The 22297-nt window shown below is 39.8% G+C and overlaps 1 protein-coding gene across 7 annotated transcripts in view; it reads right to left on the bottom strand.

Annotated features, from left to right (window-relative positions):
• FRMD4B (FERM domain containing 4B) overlaps positions 1 to 22297 on the bottom strand; it is a 334728-nt gene that overhangs the window by 20878 nt on the left and 291553 nt on the right. For all 7 annotated transcript variants that reach the window (XM_033424804.2, XM_033424806.2, XM_033424807.2 and 4 more), the window contains 6 exons: positions 20170 to 20227; positions 18640 to 18726; positions 3626 to 3702; positions 1949 to 2087; positions 1327 to 1468; positions 62 to 195 (listed from right to left, as the gene is read on the bottom strand). In XM_033424804.2, the coding sequence (XP_033280695.1) occupies positions 62 to 195; positions 1327 to 1468; positions 1949 to 2087; positions 3626 to 3702; positions 18640 to 18726; positions 20170 to 20227 (637 nt within the window). The remainder of the gene's footprint in view (positions 1 to 61; positions 196 to 1326; positions 1469 to 1948; positions 2088 to 3625; positions 3703 to 18639; positions 18727 to 20169; positions 20228 to 22297) is intronic.

Below are 22297 nucleotides of genomic sequence, written 5' to 3'. Positions count from 1 at the left end.
GACCCTGGCTGGAACTGTCAAACACGATGTGAACTGCTCCCTAAGAGCAGAAGACACTTACAGCCTCCCGCAAACAAATCTTCTTAAGCTCTTCAACTTTTTTCAGAAGTTTTTCTTGCAACAGCTTTTCTTTCTTCTTGAGTTCAAGGATTTTCTCTCTCTTTTGCTCCTCACTGACTTCTGAGTCTTGAGAACCTGGTGGGGATTGGGAGGGAGGGCAGAGAAGGTTTACGCACGGCATGTTTCCTTCCTTTTTTTTTTTTTTTGCAGTACGCGGGCCTCTCACTGTTGTGGCCTCTCCCGTTGCAGAGCACAGGCTCCGGACGCGCAGGCTCAGCAGCCATGGCTCACGGGCCCAGCCGCTCCGCGGCATGTGGGATCTTCCTGGGCCGGGGCACGAACCCGTGTCCCCTGCATCGGCAGGCGGACTCTCAACCACTGTACCACCAGGGAAGCCCGTTTCCTTCCTTTTTAAAGGACAAGGGATTTTTAAGCCAAACCTGCTGTTTAATAATAGTTTATTTCTTTTCTCCTTGTTTCTGAACATAATAAAAGGAAACTGGAGAACATTTTCTCATGCTTCTGGGCATTAAACAGAGCCTGGTAATAAGATATGCCTTTTGCATTTTGGCTCAGTCATTTTAGAAGCAATGATAAAATGCTTAGTGTTTCAGACACACCCAAGGAAGAAATTCATTTTTCTGAGCAGGAGAGAAGGTAAGATGTTCCTTGAGATAGTTGTTTAGAATGTTCTTTTAGAATATAAGCAAGGCAAAGGAATATTCTATGCTTCAGGTTCACAAGCTGACAATGGGATTTAGATGAGAAATTATTTTTAGTGAAGTTATGTATACTTAGTGAGACTCTTATCCAAAATTTCTACAGAGGAAGGGTTTAGGGGCAAAAATCACTTTGGGGGTGAGGTGGGTTTGAAGGCTGTAGTCATGGTTCACTTTATGTTAAATGGAAAATTAGATAACTGTTTGTATCAAAAACTACATATTGGGGAAAGAAAAAGCTTATGAACCTTTTGGGGAGAAAATATCTTGCAAGCTACCCTGAGGCACTCACTACCTTAGTATCTATTGTTAATTATACAAACTGACTTTACTATTTAACTTTCTTCATACTCTTTTTTTTTTCTCTTCATACTCTTTTAAAAATTAATTTCAAAATTTATTCAAAACCGCAATATACTGTAGGTTCCATATGCTTATTTATTCCCAAAATCATGGGTTAAAAGATACATTTGAAAGTGGTTTACAACGAAAAATATGTGAAATAACATAAAGATCGCTTGCACGCTCTCTAATCCAAAAATATTACCTGAGGAGATTAAACTGCCGTTGCTTGCCATGATGAACTGACTTTTTGCCTCTAGTGTCACCATTTTGGAGACCCTTGGTGTTCCCGTCTCAGTCAAATCCATTGCAATATCGTCTAAACTCCTGGCTGAAGGAATTTTTGCCTAATATAACATTGAAATGGAATTCATTCAGTTAAACCTATTTCAAATTAATAAAGCAATTCAGTTACTATGGAATAAAAATGTCAACACGGAGGACAATATAAAATTTTTATATACAAAAGTGATATTTTTCAGAACAAAAATATAAGATTTCAGTTTTGCAGTTAAAATGTTTTAGTAACTAGGCATGATTCTTTCTCATGGTATAGTTCAATCATTAACATTAAAACATCCTGAGTGTACACACATACATGCATGCCACAAAGTTGGCAAATCTTACAGTTTTCAGATCAGGTTATACGTTGCCCGCTTCCTTAAATGTAAGAAAAATTAAAACAATTGGTAGTAAAGCTTAAAAAAACAAAACTCAAGGAACAAAAACCCACGTGCTTGCATCTTTTCTGAGAAAGCTTATCTTGAGAACACAAAGCCAATGAGGGACAGGACTCTGTCCTTATAGAAATGCTTCTAGTTACTTACTTTGCTTTGCTTCCGGTCCAAGTAAAACTGATGCTGACTAATCGCCATTACCCAGATGGACTTGATGAGAGAAGAGTTCGCGTACCACGTTTGCACAAAGAGGCCACTTTGCCCAAAGGTCCTTCTGGATACTGAAATTCTGAAAGAGTAAGGAAAGCACTCAAACAATCTGTCTCGGGCCCAGCATAACATAAAATGTACCCAGTGGGTAATGTAACAAAGCTTCCCCTTAATTGTTTGGGCTCTGCCAAAACTCTTTTGCTCTCAGGGGCCAAGCTTCTGATTTTCTCCTTTTATGAGAAAACCAACCCCACCTGGGTAATAGCTCTCTGTCAAAGCAGCATATTAAACAACACATTCACACACTCAAAAGCAGATGAGAAAATGGGAAGAGAATTTGAAAAAGAACAGATACATGTATACGTATAACTGAATCACTCTGCTGTACACCTGAAACTCATACAACATTGTTAATCAACTATGCTCCAACATAAAATTAAAAAATAAATTAATTTAAAAAGGAAAATGATTACTAATATACCAACTGTATAATATTTTAGAAGAACCTAAGTCTAGTATGGTCACGTGCATAAATACACACATTCTGCATTCTGTATAGAAGCATGATATTGGAAATAACAGAAATTAAATATTTTAAAAAAGCAGCAGATGAGAATTAGCCACATTAGAGGCTGTAATAAAAACGTTTAGTTAAAGACCATAGGATGTGCGACCATCACAAGAAGGCGGGAATAAACGTGATAATATTTTAAAGACAAAGCAACCAGGATCTGCGGGATCAGCACCTTCCTTAAGGTAAGAGAGCATCTCAGGTCTAGGTAGAATTGTCTGGCTCTGGCACTGTCAGAGGATGAACATAATAATATGATGCATGTCCAAAACTGGTCCACAGTACTGCTTATGCACCAGATAAAAAGAGGAGAGAGGGTCAGAGTCAGGAGAGAGCAAGAGAGAGCAAGATGGGGCGGAGGGGGGAAGCAGACACTGAGTAGGGGTGGGGGTAGGAGAAGGGCACCAATGTGCTTTGTAGGAATTTGCCTTATCTCTTTGGGTCATCTTTTTGTCACAGCTGTTTCCTCCATCCCTCAGACCTCCAAATATCCATAAACTTATCTGAAAAGCAACCGCTGAGGGCTGATAAGGAATTCCTCTGAAGAACTTGGAGAGCCTACATCCTGACTTCAACTCACGTAGATAATTTAGCAACTTTTTATTTAAGTGACCAAGAACACCAAACTTGAAAATGAGCAAAGGATCCGAATAGACATTTCTCTAAAGTAGATGTACAAGCGGCCAATGAGCCCGTGAAAAGATGCTCAGCGTGCAAATTCAAAGCAGTATGAGCTTATCACTGCACACCACCGGGATGGCTATTCTCACACACACACACACACACACCCCTAAAAATAACAAGTGTTAGGGAGAATGCGGAGAAAATGAAACCACGCACATGGCTGGTGGGAATGTAAAAGGGTGTGTAGCCTCTTTGGAGAACAGTCTGGCAGTTCCTCAGAAGGTTAAAGAGTTACCATTCGATCAAGCGATTACAATCGTACATATATGCCCAAGAGAAATGACAACACGCGCACGTGAATTTGAGAGCAGCATATCTGGATGGTCACCAGGCTCATACAGGAAACAGTCTGTGATCCTCACCTCCGTGGATCGTGAACTTCAACAGCAAACTTTTTCTCACGGAAATATAAGTTCTCCAGCTGTTTCCACTGGAATAACTAAGAAATGAAGAAAACAGAAAAGCCACACAGCTTTGATTAAGGTTAACTTTTACTAAATCTAGAAATCAGCTTAATAATGAAAAAATCAAGGATTAAGACTAGAATTAAGATTAAGAATTAAGCACTAAGATTAGGCACGAATATGTAATGCAGTCTCTTTACAAACCAACTATAACCTGAAATCTTGTTCTGATGGTAATCTTCACCTCCTCAATCTTTCCTGAACAATAAAACCAAGCAACTGTGGGGAACGTGCATACTATTTTTCCTCTGACTCAACTCAATAAAAGGGTAAGGAAATCGTCGATTCCAGTAAGCCCATATGCCTTCTGTTCAAAGACGTTGACTTCATATTTAAATGGAAAGAAATTCAAAGGGTTGTCTCAATAAGACCACAGATTAAATTCAAAAGAATGCGAAGTGAAAGTAAAATGGAACCCCAAGCAGGGGTGAGTCTCCGAGATACCAGTTTCCCGCCTACAAGAGTTCCTCTAAATGGGACAGAAACCGAGCATTTGGAATTGGAGGCAGGGTAGCGTGGGACTGAACACTGACACTGACCTCTTGGTTTCTGAGCTAGAGCCTCCAGCTTTTGTAAATAGAACCCATTTCTACTGCTGACATTCTAATGCTACACTGGGTGTTATCTGCCAGTTGGTTGGGAGAAAGAGAACTTACTTACTGGCAGTGGGCATCTGAAATCTAATAAATAACTTGTGAAAAGCAGCTCATTCACAGAACTGAGTGTGCCCTGCTGCACTTTCTGGGTTCATTCCCAACCCCTCACGTTAACCTGAGCCCCTGCTTGTCCTTTTAACTTTGACGTCATAGTTGAATTTCTTTTCTCCATCCCAGTCTTGATGATGAGAGAAATACTAGCACAGCGATTTCATTCCATTATTAGACTTCGGCTGGATTTTAAAATTATGTCCAGACAATCTTCAAAAAGCATTTTAATCATCAAGATAGTAACTTCTCTGCAATGCATGATCAGCAAAACCATTTCCTGGGGTCCGGGAATCAAGACTTTTCACCAACATGTAAACCTCACGAAGAGCAACAGCACGAGCTAAAGGTTCCTGTGCACATATAGCTGGAAGACAGACGTTTCCAAACTGGACCCCCAGTCCCAAACGGAGTAAAATAAACCAGCACCCACTAAGAACACAGCCCTTCATGGTCTGAACACGTAGTGTCTGTAACTACAACCATCACCCAGGTAGAAAGAAGGATTTGTGAGAGTTTAAAGCTACATACCGATTTTCTAAAATGTCCATAGGTTTGAGGCTTTCATTTCTTTTAATCCCAAGGTTCCAAAAGTGGGACAGAAATGGGAAGGAAAAGTCCGAGGTGCTCTCTCCCTCCCCGCCCCGTCCTGGCGGGGCAGCTCCGGTGAGTTCTGAATGGAGTTTCCTAAGACACTTAGGTGTAACTCAGTTTCACAAACCGAACCTCCCACGGCTGACACCCTACTGACATCAGTAACTCCACCGAGTGACATCACCCCAGTTCCACTCCTTCTTTGATCAGGAAGAGGACAGCCAAGTTCTCTCTAGCAGATTTTCCCAGGACAGAGACACATTTTTCAAATCCCGTACGGGGTAGATTCAGATGGTTGTTTCCTGGGAAGTAAGCTGCTTTGAATCCAGGCATAAACTTCACTAGAGGCTGGGTGAGGGAGACATTGCTCCCCCGCTTAACTCACCCTGGACACGAACAGGTTTGACAGGAAGAGCCACAATACAGCTCAGCTGTGTTTTCCTTTGCGTCCATTCCCACACACATAAAACCAGGGCCAGACTTGAAACCTGATCTCTGAAAGCCGCCACCTCTCCCTCTCATCACTTACAAACGTGAAATACTAGCGCTTTTGCCAGCAGACGGACAGCAGACGGTCCCCCTGCAAGCAAAAACCCTACTTAAAAGGTGAAGGGTTTCAGCTAATTTAAAGAGTGAAATAATTAGATGGCAACTGGTTTGCAAACGAAGTTATGGGAATGAGACTGCATTTTTAAGTCTGAAAGGCAAAGCCATTTCCCCACCTGAAATCTTAAGTTTTTGCAGGGAATTCCCTGGAGATCCAGTGGGTTAGGACTTGGTGCTTTCACTGCTATTGCCCAGGTTCGATCCCTGGAAAGCTTTTGCAAAATGTAATTTCATATATGTGCCTGTAAGAGTATAAAAGTGAAGAGGAATGGCACAAGCTTCCTTCGTGATAGCGGTTGGGGACGGTAGAATGTATGAGGCGTAAGTGGCACAGAAAACTTCAATGTTACCAGTCATGTTTGATTTACTTTATTAATAAAAACAAGTTGAGGGCTTCCCTGGTGGCGCAGTGGTTGAGAGTCCGCCTGCCGACGCAGGGGACGCGGGTTCGTGCCCCGGTCCAGGAAGATCCCACATGCCGCAGAGCGGCTGGGCCCGTGAGCCATGGCCACTGAGCCTGCGCGTCCGGAGCCTGTGCTCCGCAACGGGAGAGGCCACAACAGTGAGAGGCCCGCGTACCGCAAAAAAAAAAAAAGATGAAGTAAATATAACAAAATATTAGTAATTGTCAATTTAAGTGGTTATGCAGGTATAGTCACATTCTTGGTATTCCTGTACTTTTTTAATTTCTAAAAATTAAAATAATAGAAGTTTGTATAAAATGACCAAAGGTTGGTCTGTTTCACACAAGAGTGAGATTTCCACTCCCTAACCATTTGGGAGGCCTCTATTTTATGCATGTATTACCTCTGTGATTCTTATCAATGTTTGAGGTTGCTAGGAAAACACTTCTAATTGCAGTTGCTCTTGATCTAGCTGGCAGCTGAAAATAAGCTAGTTTTTCTTTTGAAATTTCTGAAATCATTCTTCTATTGTGCTTTTAAATTACCTTGGAGTTCTCCATCTCAGAGAGCAGGTTAAGGCTCTGAAAATGGCAATGGAGCCGAGGTTAAAGTGGATTCCATTGCTCATGCAACACGCCTAGGACAGCACCTGGCACATAGCAGGCAGCTGCCCGATCTTCATTCCTGTCCTTTTTGTCCTTAAGTGTTTTCCTTAAAGGGTAAATAAAAGGCCCCCCTCTGGTCAAAATCACTCAAGACTTTGGACCAATGGAAGGATAATAGGAAAATGCCAAAGAAATAGCCACCAGGCTGACCTGACTTGTTGGGGCCTCTGTATTACAGAAATGGCCTGATAGGGAATTCCCTGGCGGTCTAGTGGTTAGCATTCAGCGCTTTCACTGCCGTTGGCCCGGGGTTCAATCCCTGGTCGGGGAACTAAGATCCCTGCAAGCTAAGCCATGCAGCAGAGCCAAAAAAAGAAAAGAAAAGAAAAGAAAAGAAAAGAAAGAGAGAGAAATGGCCTGACATATAAGGAATACTCTAAATCACCTGAAAGATGAAGAATGGTTACAAGAAACCATTTAAGAAAAAAGAACAAAATTCAAAGGAAGGTAGAAGGGAGCAAAGTATGCTTCACATTCTCCACTGTTTGGAGAACACTGGTGCTCATACAGAGTAGGACTATTATAGGGTACGATGTCTTACAGGATAGAACAAGACTATTATATATATTATATTATATGAATGTGTATCTATAAACAAAATTTGTAATTTTCATATTAAAACAGAAAAACAAAAATTTGCCCAAGACAAAATTCCCACTCTTGGAGATTTGGGGGTGGGGGGTAGGAGAAGAGGACTTTTATTTGCTTTGCAACACAGAGTTACGAGCATGAAACTGGACTGTTTTCTAAAGTGATCATTAAAAAGCATAATGACATTCATTAATTAGTATTTATTGTTGTTTATGTAGCACTCACTAGGAGGGATGAGTTTGAAATTGTGTTGTGTTTAGAATTCATGGTGTTAGTAATGAAAGGAAATACTCGCATGGCGACAATAAAACCATAAATTAGGTCTTAAGGACTTCTTTCTACTCTACTCTCATCTAGAATGATTAGTTGTGCCCTTTAGCATCAAAAGAAGGAAGTAGATAGCAAGAGATGAAATAATAGCATGGATTACTTTGAGATTACAAAATAAATAAACAAAGATAAAACAAAAAAGTCCAAGAGGAGCAATGTGAACAACGATAGTAACAAAGAGATAATCAAAAAACTACAACAGGAAGAGAATGTTTCCTTAGGTCACAGATCACCTTGTCTTAAAAAAAGAAAGTGTCAAAAATTTAATAACTGACACAGAAAACCAAAGCTGCATCAAATCTTATATTAAAAGTGAATGTGTGTAAAATGCCATAGTCTTTATCCTTAGGTGTAAAGGAAGTTGACGGTTTTAGAATAATTTGCCACACGTTATTACACTTTATTTAATGAGATGCATGGGTTGAATATTTAAGCCATTTTGTGGAAAACTAAATAAACCTCAATATTTAGTTACTGATAGCCACCCACTATTACAGCCTTAAAGAACTGGAAGAAATCACCTCTTTCCCCTTCCTATGCTACAGTCACACTGGTTCCTAAACATCTGAGGCCATTGTCAAACTTTAGGAAAAAAGACTGTAAGGAAAAGCAGAGGGACTTTTAGGAAACCGGGAGTCACACACTTAAGTAGCTCTTGGAGTCCTTTACACATTCCTCTTCAATTAACAAATATTTCTTGTCCACCTTCTATGCGTGAGGTCCTGTTCTTGTTGGCAAATAACAGCCAGGTCCCCTTCCTTGTGATGCTTACCTGAACCGATTGGACCACATCAGATTGCTTGGTTTACATGCTGATTTCACCACATGCGCTTTATTTGGCAAGTTGCTTAACTTTCTTGAGTCTCAGTTTCCTCATCTGTAAAATGGGACCAACAATGCCTGCCTCAGAGGGCTGTTGGAAGGGTTTAGTGAGATTATGTTTATGAAGCACTTAGCACAGTGCCTGGCTCAGAATCAACATTTAGTAAGCGATAAAGCTAGCTGCATCTGTTAGGAAGGACCCTCAGTCCAATTCCCTTATTTTATCATCTCTTCTGAAGATGGAGGAGAGCCACTTAACAGCAGAAAGAGAACTAGAAACTGCTGTCTGGATCCCATATCTGTCTTTCCACTGATGAGAAATAGCCAGGTTATTCTGTTGACACTTCTGCGTCCCTCAGATTTCCAATTCTATGAGCTTCAGCCTCTGTAAAAACGGCTGTATCTCTGTTGATTTCATTGGTGGTTTCCTGATACACCCTCTAGGTAGGGAATCTGTTCACTGTTCCTGTATCACAGAGATCATAGAGGAGGGGCAAGGGAATGTGTCAAAGGCACGTCCACAGGGAGACGCAGTGGCAGCAAGCTAGCAAGCTCCCTCCTGACTGGAGTACCCAGAAGAGACATGCCCCAGCATGTACAAAAATGCTGAGGAGTGTGACCCACTACCAGCAAGGGGGACCTTTGGGGTAGCGAAAGACAAGGAAAAGTCTTGGACAGAAAGGATGCACTGTCTCTTTGAATCTTGATGGATTGAAAGTAGACAGCACCCAAAGGTTTAACACTAGGCAATGACAGGAAAGACATCATCAGAGGCTTGTTTTTTTTTGTAATAGAACTTATAATACAGGTTAATCATTTAACTGCGAATTCACTTGGAAATGACTAAATTTGGAATAGGAGCAGCGTGGTGTATGACTGTATATCAAATAATGACTCACATAGGGTGATTCCCCTGCTGTAACGTGATGCAAAACAAGATCACTGTATTATTGATTTATTCTTTTTTCATTTAAAAAAAGTTACACTTGATGAGTGTACTGTTAGTACCCACAAGCCAGCTAGCAGATCTGTTTGGCCTCCTGGAGTACCAGAAAATGAGAATTTTGCAGGATGATGAGCTTTGAGAAAGCCAAATTGACCTACCTTCTATCCAGCTATCCATTTCGACCAAATATTTATGTGACTGAGAATGAGTCTTCCCAACAACCTTATGGGGAGGTACTACATTTAGCCCCATTTCACAGAAGAGAAAACTGAGGCTCAGAGAGGTTTAATTGGCCAAGGTCCCAAAGTTAAATAGGGGCAGATCTGGGATTCACACCCAAGCACAACCATGGCTCCAAATTCCCCAGTTACCAGAGCACACTATCCTGCCTTTCTTACTTGGGAAGAGTATTCTACGGAGATTTGTTATGTTAACCAAAAAAGAAAGAAAAAAAGAGTAATTCCCAGTTCAACCTCATAGGAAGAAAACGGCAGCAATTATGGCAGCCATTTGCAGAAAAGAACTCAGTCTCTCACATTTTACTGAGACTAGTGGTTCTCTAGCAATGATGATTTCTCTTCACTTCCCACCCTCACCCACAACTCCCAGAACATCTGGCCATGTCTGGAGACATGTCTGGTTTATCACACTGGAGGGGAGGCTGCTACTAGCATCTTGTGGTTAGAGGCCAGGGACGCTGCTGAATATCAGACCATGCTCAGGACAAAATGATCTGGCCCAAAACATAAATAGCGCAGAGAATGTGAACACCTGACTCAGACGATAATTTCTGGTGACATAACTATGCTTTGGTGGGTGAAGTGTGTTGATGAAGAAGATAAAATTTTTGCTATAAAATAATGAATTTTGGATTTCTCTTTATCTCAACTAGGTATGTCTTTAGGAACAAAGAGATGTCTAGATTGTTTTCTTTTTTTTTTTTTTTTTTGTGGTACGCGGGCCTCTCACTGCTGCGGCCTCTCCCGCTGCGGAGCACAGGCTCCGGACGCGCAGGCTCAGTGGCCACGGCTCACGGGCCCAGCCGCTCCGGGATCCTCCCGGACCAAGGCACGAACCCGTGTCCCCTGCATCGGCAGGCGGACTCTCAACCACTGCGCCACCAGGGAAGCCCTGGATTGTTTTCTAAATGCAAATGTTCCCTCCCAGAAGGACTTTGAACAACTGATCAGACTACAAAAGGCCATGCTCTCAATGCCCGGGAACACACCAAATGGTACACACTCAGGTAGAGAAAATTACTTTTTCAGATGTGATGTGATAACCCTTCACACATAAAACATCAGGTCCTAAACACAAGGAGTGAAACATTCTGAGTATTTTTGGAAACGTTTATTTAGACAAAGAAGTCCTGGGTATCAGAAAATGCATGATATAAAAATCTGACCATCTAAGAGGATGCCACCTCATATAAATTCCCTCTGTGGCCAAATCTCTAACCTCTGAGAGCTGATCTAATGACTTCTGTTACTACTTGCAATAGAGCGCTCACTGCACGTATCTGGTATAACCAGGGCTGACCTGTCGCTCAGAGACTCCTGCATGGCTCTTCTGGATGTTTACAGCTGGCATCCCTCCTCACAGGTTGGTACCTAGTCTGCTTATTAAATATTTTCAATAAAAATCTCTAATTTGAACATGATTTTGTCTTTCCAGATGGGTTGTCAGGTCCTTGACGACTGGGACTGGGCTTTTTCCTTAAACGATATAAAGAATATAAAGTAGGGGACTTCCCCAGTGGTCCAGTGGTTAACCACCTTCCGATGCAGGGGACTCGGGTTCGATCCCTGGTCAGGAAACTAAGATCCCACATGCCGCGGGGCAACAAAGCCCACGGGCCACAACTACTGCGCTGGCGCGCCTCAGCTAGAGCCCGTGTGCCGCAAACTACAGAGCCCACGTGCTCTGGAGCCTGGGCGCCACAACTAGAGAAGAGAAAATCTGCACGCCACAACTACAGAGAAGCCCATGTGCCACAACGAAAGACCCCGCACGCCTCAACGAAGACCCTGCATGCTGCAACTGAGACCCAACGCAGCCAAAAATAAGTTAAATAAATAATTAATAAATCTTAAAAAATATATATAAAGTACTATAGGGCCCTTCCAGACAGAATGGGCTCATTATTTTTTTTTTTGGAAAAATATCAGAGTACATTGCACTTTGTTAGAGATTTGCTCCTGAAGGATGAATGAATTAAAACCAAACCCATCTTTGGTTGTAAGTACAGAATGAAGAAAACTTTACTGTTTATGCCCCGTGATAGAAAAAATTTTCACCATGCTTTATGTACTAACTGGCTTTCTCTGCATTTGGACTGGTCAATCCTATTAGAGAGCTATCTTTCATTTTTCTGTATGTGCCAACAATTCAGCGATTTGGTAAATGCCTAGAAACACAGAGTAGCAGATGAAATAATGAAATCGAATGGTTTTGCTTGTCCAGCAGCCCTTTCCTCTTTTTCAACCATCACCTTCAGTTTCTACAGGGGACACACTCACTCTTTAAGCTCTAGCTGTAGGGGTCTCTCAGTTTCTATAACGCGCCCACCTCCCTCCCATCAGCATACACTGTTCTCTGACATGAACGTGCCAACCCATTCTTTGTTTTAAGCCTGGCTCCTTCTCACACTTCAGGTCTCAGCTTAAATGTCACCTTTCTCAGAGAGGCCTTGGCTCAGCACCTGAAACATCCCTACCCATCCCATTTTTGCCCCTCCGTCTCATTTGTTTCCATCAGAGACTATTCAAAATGTATATTTATGTCTTCATTCTCTGCTCACTTGTTTATTTACCATCCCCCTGGAAGACTTCCAAGGAAAGAAACACAGAGTGACAGGAACTACTTATCACCCTCAGGATCTATTTTTCCTTCTAACAAAACACCTTGAGTGATGGCTTTGTCCATGAACACCCACCTAGAGTATACACTGCCCAGCCTCCTTTGCAGTTAGACTTGGTGATTTTTTTCTTTAAACCTTTTTAAAAAAAATATTTTATTTATTTATTTATTTGGCTGTGTCGGGTCTCAGTTGCGACACGCGGGATCTTTCGTTTTGGCACGTGGGATCTTTTGTTGCGGCGAACGGGCTCTCTAGTTGTGGCATGTGGGCTTAGTTGCCCCGAGGCATGTGGGATCTTAGTTCCCCGACGAGGAACTGAACCTGCGTCCCCTGCATTGGAAGGCAGATTCTTAACCACTGGACCACCACGGGAGTCCCTAAACTTGGTGATTTTATGAATAAGGCTGCTTGCCTTGGCTTCTTTCCATCCGCCTACCAGTCGTGAGATGGAAATGGAGACTTACCAATGCCCATCCAATTCTCTGAGAGTACCCTGTTTTAGAAGAACTGCTTCAAATTCCAATAGTGATTAACTATAGGAGGAAAAGACAATGCCTATGCTGCCCAGTAAACTTTCTATAAATTAGAGTATGGTGTGAGGGAAAAATAATTAACCATAAGTTTGTTTTCTATATCTATGGAAAAGAGGCAGGGGGAGGGATAAATTAGGAGTTTGGGATTAACATATACACACTACTATATATAAAATAGATAACCAACAAGGACCTACTGGATAGCACAGAGAACTGTACTCAATATTTTGTAATAACCTATAAGGGAAAAGAATCTGAAAAAATATATATATATACATGTGTGTGACTGAATCACTTTGCTGTAAACATGAAAATAACACAACATTGTAAATCAACTATACTTCAAAAAAAATAAATTTAAAACAAGAAAAGAAAAATATATAGTCAGTGAAAGAATTCACTAACTCATTGGGTGTACATAATGACCTGTGAGGTAGGTAGATAAAATTCTTTGATTTTGATAGTTGAGAAAATAAAGACCCAAAAGGTTGAGTGACAGCTCCAGGTCAGCCAACCAGTAAGTGGAGTGCCAGACTGGTTCTTATTTCAAATCCACGCTATAGGGTTGGAGTTCTCCTCCCACCGACTCTGTAGAAGGTTTTAACAATCAAATTGATTCCTGGTGTGGCGGGAGCTTAATTATATACTTTACAAAGTATAGACCGGATGGACTGGTCTCCGGGTGACATTCTGTAATTGTTTTTCTCCCTGCACATCATACTTCATTTTGTATTGATGTAGAAAGTATAATACAACTGGATGGCACACATCCTCTTGTCTCTCCTATAGTTAACCTCACCTAGAATTTAAGCAGCTTTAAAAGCAGCATCCTAATGGAGGTCCATGGTGATGGCGTAGTGTTGGAGGAAGCCAGGTGGGTTTAGAAATGATCAAGATGGCCGTGCTTAGAGAAATGAGCAAGCCACTGAGTTTAAAGGAAACAGGAAGACTTTGGGGCTGGTTACTTAATTCGTCTGCTCTAGGCAGTTGGGAATTCCAATTAATTTAAAAAACTCAGTTAACTGATGGCTAAAGACCTTTTCCCCACCCTGGAATGCCCTGGGGTAACGACATGTATCACAAGACTTTATTAGTCTTATAATGCCAAAGATACTAATCTTGAAAATCATTTTATCCTCCTATGGTCTACCTGTAACACCTTGACTAGCATGTCATTTTTTCTCCTCCCACCTCGGACAGGTTCTGGTTTTCCCCAGGGAACTAACTTGCTAGAGGGGTACAAATCAGTCATGACATATACTAATACTTTACTCAGCCACAGACCCATTGTCTACTTCTTTGTGACGAACAGACATTTTTCCTTGAAATACCGAATGAACAAATAAAAACCGAGAAGGCACGTGTTTGAATTTTTCTTTTTTAAATAAAGCTTCATCGTTTTTAAGTTTGAACATCCTACGATTTGAAGTTGAGTTCTGGTATGTTTCACATTCCCTGAGAGTTTGCAATGACACATTTCATGCACAAAGGAAGGATTTAAAAGAAAAACTGCTTATGACCTGATTTTTTAATACCGTAATTTTTGTGGATTGTAATTCAGAAGTTAAAAAATTCCTCTTAATTTGCATCATACCTTAGGGCATTGTGGTTAATGAATTGGGAGGGGCAGAATGCTTACCAGTCTCTGAAAATAGTAACTGTGAGTGTGGACTCTTATGCGGGACACTAGGGCTCTGGGTTTGTAGCAATGTTGGGTCCTTCCTTAACCAGTGATCCAAGAATATTTCTCATATCCTTCTTTATTGTCTCTCTCCCTCACTACAAATGAGTAATTACCAGTTATGGTGTTATGACTGTGCATCCGGCACGACACTAAATACAATCGCATTAATTCTTACAACCACCCTAGTAGTTGGTGGTATTACCATTGTACAGAGGAGAAAACTAAGGTTAAAGAGAGGTTAAGCAACATGTCCAAGGTCACACAGCAAATGACATCAGAGACAGTCTTTGGATTGTTTCCCAAACCCTTGCCCTGTTGCATTGCAACAAATCGAAGCAAACAAATCGAAGCCCCTGACTGGCAAAAGCTTTATAGACAGTACACATGAAGAGCCTGTGCTGGGTGTTTTGGGAGGTAACACAAACACAGTCCCAATATTCAGACCCTATAACTGAGAGACATTATGTGGAAAGGACAGAGGCCTCAGCCTGGGGACCTCGGACCAACCTTTTTCAAAACAGACTTTCGCCATCTTATCATGGGTAATTCTTCCTCCTTCTGGCCTGTTTTTAAGCCATGTAATTATAATGCAGCAGGCATGTGATTCAAGAGGCTGAGCATCTACGCAACCTCCCATTCCAGCCTTTGTTTCATTCCAATTTGGCAATAGGACCTTCATTCCTGCCCGGCCATTGGTAACTTGCTGGGACATAGGTCCATACAAACAGCTGAAGCGTGAGCCTCCTTCTACATGTCAGTGCTCACGTCCCTTTAAGTTAGGCATTCCCTTATTTGTGCAACTAAGCCAAGACAGGGACGTTAGAACGTCCTCCTGCCAATGAAACGCTTAAGTTGTCTAGACAGGAAAAAATAAAGATACGGAAGCAAAATCCATTGTCAGGTTTAACAGAAGAAGCAAGGGGAAAGCAAGCAGTGGTACAAAGTGCACACCTGCTAAAATAACCAAGAAAGAGAAAGCAAGACAGTGATGACGCCAGATGGCCTGTTTATGGTCCTTTTCGACCTGAATGACATGTCTTGAAAATGAAATAGGAAAACTCTTGCACACTGAAAAAAGGAAGTGGCTTCTGATCATTGTCTATAGACTCTGAGATGAACAAGCAAACCTGATTATGATCAGTGTCAAACAATATTTACCAATTTCTATGAAACTGTGAATGTAAAGAAAGGCCTGTGAGTCATGAGCAACTGAGAGGAAATTAACAGCAATATTTACTGTGTAGATTCTGATTCACCATTATTTTGGAAGAAAGCCTGGTTGTTTTTAGTAGATGCATTTGGAGTCTGTGAGAATCTCAATTTTCTCAAGCCACAACAGCTAAGAAATTACTTGTGAGTCGATTTAAGTTATATTTTACATGCAAGATTGAGAAAAACCAAAGAAATGTTATTTCTTAAAGTAAAATTCAGGGAAGAAATAAATTGCCAAAAAAAAAATGTTAACATGGATGAGGTCTACCTTAAGAAAACATGATCTTACAAAATAGATAATAGGGGCTAGTTATTTGCCTTGACTGAAATTCATTATCCTCCAACCCACTCTTCCCACAATGGAAACAACCCAAGTGTCCATCAGGAGAGAACTGGTTAAATAAATTATGTATTTCAACACCATGGAATCCTAGTCAGCTTTAAAAAGAGTAAAAAGACATCTGTTTTAGAAGTGATTTGGAGAAATATGACATAGTATGGAATAGTATACATAGTAAGATTTCTTTCTCTCTGTAAAAGCTTAGTATACGTGCTGACAAAGTCTAAATGAAGCAGTATCAACAGCCACTATGGAAAACAGTATGGAGGTTCCTCAGAAAACTAAAAATAGAATTATCATATGATCCAGCAATCCCACTCCTGGGCGTATATCCAGACAAAACTACACAGCAAAGTGATACACGCACCTCCAGGTTCACAGCACCACTATTCACAACAGCCAAGACATGGAAACAACCTAAATGTCCATGACAGATGAATGGATAAAGAAGATGTGATACATACATACAATGGAATGCTACTCAGCCATAAAAAAGAATGAAATAATGCCATTTGTAGCAACATGGATGCAACTAGAGATTATCATACTAAGTGAAGTAAGTCAGAAAGACAAATACCATATGATATCACTTATATGTGGCATCTAAAATATGACACAAAAGAACCTATCTACAAAAAAGAAACAGACTCACAGACATAGAGAACAGACTTGTGGTTGCCAACGGCGGGGGGCGGGGGGGGAGGGATGGAGTGGGAGTTTGGGGTTAGTAGATGCAAACTATTATATATAGAACGGATAGACAACAAGATCTTACTGTATAGCATGGGGAACTATATTCAATATCCTGTGATAAACCGTAACGGACAAGGATACGAAAAAGAATTTATGTATACATATAACTGAATCACTTTGCTGTACAGCCGAAATAACACAATATTGTAAATCAACTCTACTTCAATAAAAAAAATAAAACAAAATTCATAAACAAACAAACCAACCAGTATCATTCTCTTGACAGTGATTATCACAGGGGAGGGATGGGGGCTGCTGAAGAACTTCCTGCCCCAATTGATGTTTCTGTAGTGTGTGCTTTTTTTTGTTGTTGTTGGTTTCTTTTACAATGAATATTTAAAACTTTTGGTAAAAACATTAAAATACATGACTGTAAAGAAAAACTGTACGCCCATATCATTTCTAACATTATTAGAAATTTGGTCTTAGAAACAAGTTTTCAAATATAACCAAAATTACTCGTATTCCTCCTGGAAATCAAGTATTCCTTACTTCAACTGATCTGGGTCACTGGGCCAAAATTATACAGATCAAGTTCTAATTGTATGATTACACAAATGCTTACTTACCATGCCTCACACAGATGGATCTTTTGTTAAAAATAATGCCTTCCTATTTTTACTGATAATTCTCAATAAGAAGCCACAGTGCCCAGCTAGTCTGATCCAGGAGAGCTGGATGGGCATTCAAAGGGGGCTGTGGTTTGTCCTGGGCAACACCCTTTCATGTTTTCTGTGCCAGTTTCACAACCATAAAATGGGAAGAAAAGGGTAACTTATTCTCTAAACTCAAAGGAAGATTGTAAGTACTGATTGAAGCTAAAAGGACACTTAGAAGATGAAAAGCTTGTGGTATTATGACCAGGGCCTGACTTTATGAAAAATATGGCTGTTTTTCTAGTACAAATTAAAGCAAGAGACAGATGGAAGTGATAAGAGCTATTTAAGGCGGTGATGTCGGGGTGTGATAGAGCAGGCAGCCTAACCACGGTCTGTTATTACAGGTCATTGTTTCACAGCTGTGATTCCCAGGGCTGGCAGTAGAGGACACGGAGCGCGGCAAAACCTAACAGCACGGGTAAGCCTTTATGTCATTATAATACTGAGTAGGCCAGAGCAGCTAGATGGATATCTACACGAACTCATCACTTCTTATATAGGCAAAAAAGTATTGTACACTTGTGCTTGGTCAAGAGGAACAACTTCAAAGTCAAATTGCCAAGAATGTAACTTATTAGCTCTGGAAAATCCAAACCTGATAGTGTGACCCTTTAATAAATAGCATGTAACTTACTTTCCTCTACAAAAAAGTAGACATGTTAAATGTGGAAAATTGTGAAACAAAGATAAGCAAAACTAGCAGCAGTAGTAGAAAGAAGGTTACTTATAACTGTATCACTGAGAGGTAACTAGCACCAAAAATTCTGACTTAACGTCTTTACAATTCACCCATTTGTTTATCCATCCAATGTACATATGTATATGTGTGCATATGTGTGTGGATACATGTATATATTTTTATATATGTAAAATTCATTAAACAAATGACATCATCATGTTCATACTAACTTAAATAGAAACCTAATTGTATGCACTTGTAAACTACATTGTGATCAACATCCTTGTAGTTAAATCTTTGTGTGTAATTTTACTTCCTTAGGATAAATGATCAGACGTGGAACTGCTGTATAAATGGGGCACGAATGAATTATAAAAAGTATTTCACATTTAACTTGAGTCTTCTCTAAACCTAGGACTTCACTAATCAAAAATTCTTTACCCAAGACTGCTTGTTGCCCCATAAAGTGATGTTTCTAGCTCTAGAACAGCTCAATGTTCTCATAACTGTCTGAAATGATTCACACTTACTTTCCGAGGTTTCACCTTGTCTTGCAAATCATACTGGCCAATTCCTTTATAGCTGATTCCAAGCCACCAAGGAAGTCCTTGTTTATCCTGGAAGATGGAAAACCATGAGAACCAAGACCTAATTGTTAAGGCTTACAGAGATGAAGTAACATCTACCAATTTCATCCTTTAACAAGTATCAACAAGTTAAAATAACTTTGTCTTGGAAAGCAAAACACTATTTAAAATCCTGACTTGTTATTAAAATGCTTTCTTAGAGCTTCTTCAAATAAGATCTATAAGTCAAAGCACACCAATACTATTAACACCATCAAAAAGAAAGTAGCATTATTGTTAGGATTAAACAGTTGGAGAGAAGAAATAAAATGTAAGTAATTCAACCAGGAATTAATCCAGAGTACAAAGCCAGTTAACCACTGGAAAAAAAAAAAAAAGAAGAGAAAGAAAAAAAGCTCTTTGTTCTCTTGATTAGTAACCAGCTATAAAGGTCAGAGAAGTTTCCAAAGAATTACAACGATGAGAAAAGTGGTTCCAAATCCTAATGTTTATAATATACTTAACAAATGAATATGGGAATACTAAAAAATTCTTTGGGTGAATTATATGATTCAAAGATGAGATGCTTGAATAATGACTTCGAGGTACATATGGGGAGGGGAGGAATACATTTTTTTTCATAAATTTATCTTTTAGGTCTTGCCAAAGAAAGGGATATATACTGCCATAGGGAAAGAAAAACTTGGGCTTAAACATATACCCATATGCAAACAAATTAAGAATCAGTAGAAATTAAAGTGGAATTGGTACGTATTCTTAGTACAAGGTGTCCTCATTATACAGGTATTATCCAATTCCCCACCATTTTGAATTGCAAACACTGTCAGAACTTGAAAAGTCACTCAAGATTGATCAAGTATAAAATTATTCCTCTTTCAAACAAGACTCTCTTCTTAACAATATGCTTTATCCTCTATCATCTCAAAATATTTCTTAGTTAATCTCTCCCTGTGTATAAACAACTGAAAGTACTACACAAATATAAAACATACCAATTGAAAATGGGTACTGCAAATCTTGTAAAAACTTGAGGGTTTTGTGAAGCTGCTGAAATGATACTGGATGATTCTTCAATGATTCTCATACAAAGGCACTATCAAATGAACATCTAGTAGCATTAGAAAGGTGCACAATTGGAAAAGAGAAAAATCAGCAAAAGTAGCTAAAAGATTAGGTGTGCCAAAAGAGAATGACCTGAATACTTCAGGGCTAACAGAGGCTTCGGGAACACATCTGAACACAGCTAGTATTTCGCAAAAATAATGTGCTTTATGATTTGCTAAAAATGACAAGATACAATCAGGCTTTTATTTTTTTAAGAAAATCAATCCTATTCTAAATGCTGAAATTTCTAGAGATAATTTACATATATATGCATATTGATTTATGTGATTTTAGAAAGTTGGTGTTGTTCACTAACTCTCATAAAATAACACAGGCATGATGAAAGGTTTGTCACATAAAAGTATTTACCTTTACTGCATAATAATGGACTCCATAGGTCGGTAGAGCTTCTACTATTTTCATATACCTATGGAAAATGAATATATATTATAACCTCTTATTAAATTAGTTGGAGGGTCCTTTTGGGAAAAGTGATCTAAAGAAACACAATTTGTGTCTACTTTCCTCATTATAGCTTTGTCTTTGACTAAAGTAGAAATAGAATAAACCACTCCAGGGAGTAATATATTTTACTTTATCCAAATGTTGGGAGGTTGTTAACAAAAATTCAATTTCAAAAAGCTACAGGAAATGTTATTTTCTGCATATTAAAATTTCTATGGCTTAGAAACATATTGTACTTTATTATAAACCCAAACTTCAAGTATTTTTAAACTAGCACCTAATGATGCAAGTCATGAGAATCAACTTTTGGGTCATGCTCATAATAAGTAAAAAATAAAGCTTATTTTCTGCTTGCTGTAAATTAAGCAAACATGCTATAATAAAAACACAGTGGTTTTTATCACTGATGGTGGTACACTTTTAGAAATTTATACTTAACTTTTAAGTCAAACCTCTTAGAAATATATGCTTTAAAACAGTGAATTTTATTATATGCAAACCTGATTTTTAAAAATATGCACCCCCCCAAAAAAAATTAAAGTGATGATATACCTCTTGTTATTTTTAATTCAACAAGTATTTATTGTATAACTTTAAGACTTTATGGAGTGGACTAAATTGTGTAAGATTTCCTCTCTGCCCACACAGAATTGAGGTTCCTGTATGATACAAGTGGACTCTTTAATAACATTTTGGAGATCAATGGCTCTGGACCTTGTTATCAATAATGTGATAACTTTTTAAAGTAAAAGGTCTACATGTTAGTGAATATAAAAAGTTAGGGGGACTTCCCTGGTGGCACAGTGGTTAAGAATCTGTCTGCCAATGCAGGGGACAAGGGTTTGACCCCTGGTCCAGGAAGATCCCACATGCCACGGAGCAATTAAGCCCGTTGCTGCAACTACTGAGCCTGTGTTCTAGGGCCCGTGAGCCACAACTACTGAAGCCCGTGCGCCTAGAGCCCGTGCTCCACAACAAGAGAAGCTACTTCAATGAGAAGCCCGCACAATGCAACAAAGAGTAGCCCCCGCTCGCCGCAACTAGAGAAAGCCCGCATGCAGCAATGAAGACCCAACGTGGCCAAAAGTAAATAAATAAAATAAATAAATTTATTTTTATTTTATTTTATTTTTTTGCGGTACGCAGGCCTCTCACTGCTGTAGCCTCTCCCGTTGCGGAGCACAGGCTCCGGACGCGCAGGCTCAGCGGCCATGGCTCACGGGCCCACCCACTCCGCGGCATGTGGGATCTTCCCGGACCGGGGCACGAAACCGTGTCCCCTGCATCAGCAGGCGGACTCTCAACCACTGCGCCACCAGGGAAGCCCAATAAATTTATTTTTTTTTAAAAAAGGTAGATGTGCCAAGGCCAGGCAGCAATTACACTGCACAGCCAGGATTCCAACAAAGTGAGTCGGATTCCACAGTCTAGAGCCTTAACTACCAAGTTAGACAATTTCTTATTTGCAGCCACAATGATAATGATCAAAGGAAGTAAGAGGATGCTGCATTTCAACAAGGACAGTTCATAATACATTCATTAACCTAACCTAAAATCCTTCATGGAAATTGTTATTCCTTTTTGTTTTCTAGTTCACAAAACAGGCACAAGTCAGGGATTCAACTTCAGGCTGTTAACTTCTCATTTCTGTCTTGAAGATCACAGCAGATGCACTATGATAAAAAGGAGATGAGCGCAAGAGCAGGGATGTGGGGGAAATCTATACACTGACCAGGGGAATAGTAATCGCCAAGTCCTTATTTCACTTCTCACATGCTCTGAGCTATATTCAGCAGATTTTTTTGTTAAAACTTCTATGGCCATAACAGTTATTCTACTGTACAATTACTATGGTAATAATGCTATATTCGTTTTTACAATTCAAAAATTTTTAAATTATAAATTTACTTTTTACAATTTAAAAACTTCAGTGTAGCCTGTAAACTGTTCTTAATAAATGACGGTAACTCTATAGGTCTAAAATGCAGAAATCTATCATTATGGTCTGCTATTGGTACCATAAAGAAACAGA

Source organism: Orcinus orca, chromosome 10, assembly GCF_937001465.1.
Source record: "Orcinus orca chromosome 10, mOrcOrc1.1, whole genome shotgun sequence".
NCBI lineage: Eukaryota > Metazoa > Chordata > Mammalia > Artiodactyla > Delphinidae > Orcinus > Orcinus orca.
Note: the sequence above shows the minus strand (reverse complement) of the source record. Positions and strands in the feature narration are given on the sequence as shown.